The sequence below is a fragment of the Aplysia californica genome, unplaced genomic scaffold (genome assembly GCF_000002075.1).
Source record: "Aplysia californica isolate F4 #8 unplaced genomic scaffold, AplCal3.0 scaffold00042, whole genome shotgun sequence".
Lineage (NCBI taxonomy): Eukaryota > Metazoa > Mollusca > Gastropoda > Aplysiida > Aplysiidae > Aplysia > Aplysia californica.
The window spans coordinates 177,824-178,750 of record NW_004797312.1 but is presented as its reverse complement, the minus strand read 5'-3'; the positions used below and the strand labels follow the sequence as shown (position 1 = coordinate 178,750).

Here is a 927-nt window from a genome sequence, read left to right as displayed (position 1 = left end):
CCCCTCTCCAACACCCTCCCCCCAAAAAACAACAACAACAAAACAACCAACCCAAAAATAAAAACAAACAAATTAAAAGCAAAAAGAAAATACATTTTATGAAAAATAACAATCCCCTTTACTCAACCCCACAAGAAAGAAACCATCAGCTTTGAGAGCCTCATTATATCTCAAAAGTTTTCTATCTGTAAAAAGGAAAAAAGCATAGTTTAGTACAGCCCAATTAGGCCAACGTTGATGTTAGTCCAAACAAACGTTCAACAAAACATCAACGTTCCTTCCATTCTCAATCTATTTCTCTTTTTCGTTTATTGTCTCTTGAAATCCTATCATCAAAATAACTAAGGTCTCTCTACGAATCTGCGAATCTCTGTTGGCCACGTTTGTAAAGTACAGGTCAATACACAGCCTGTCGTCTCTCGGTTAATGATGCGTCCAAACCGTCACGAGGATGAACCAAACAACCTTCAACTTCTCTCTTTTTCTTCAATAGGATGTTGATGGCTAGATAGCTATAGCTATGGCTGTGGCTATGGTTATGGTTATGGTTATGGCTATGGCTATGGCTATGGTTATGGCTATGGCTATGGCTATGGCTTTGGTTATGGTTATGGTTATGGCTGTGACTATGGCTATGGTTATAGTTATGGGTATGGCTATGGCTATAGCTATGGCTATAGATATGGATATGGACATTGGTATGGATATGAATATGGATATTATGGAAGTATATATAACTATAAATATATTGCCGGTGAGAGGAAAATCTACCTCAGTAACATCAACCCCCCTCCCCCACAAAAAAAACACAACAGCAACAGGATAACTGTCAGTCTCCCTAGTGGCGTAATTCAGACACCATTGTTGATTGGTTGTGTACGTCACATTGCTCTTCTTTTTGCTCCTCTACCTTCTCCACCCCCCCCC

General features: G+C 39.5%; 1 protein-coding gene across 1 annotated transcript in view; it reads right to left on the bottom strand.

Moving 5' to 3' along the window:
- LOC101857314 overlaps positions 1-164 on the bottom strand; it is a 3,020-nt gene extending 2,856 nt beyond the window's left edge. The window contains exon 1 of the mRNA XM_005092214.2: positions 133-164. Coding sequence (XP_005092271.1) covers positions 133-164 — 32 coding nt within the window. The remainder of the gene's footprint in view (positions 1-132) is intronic.
- Positions 165-927: the final 763 nt, after the last annotated feature.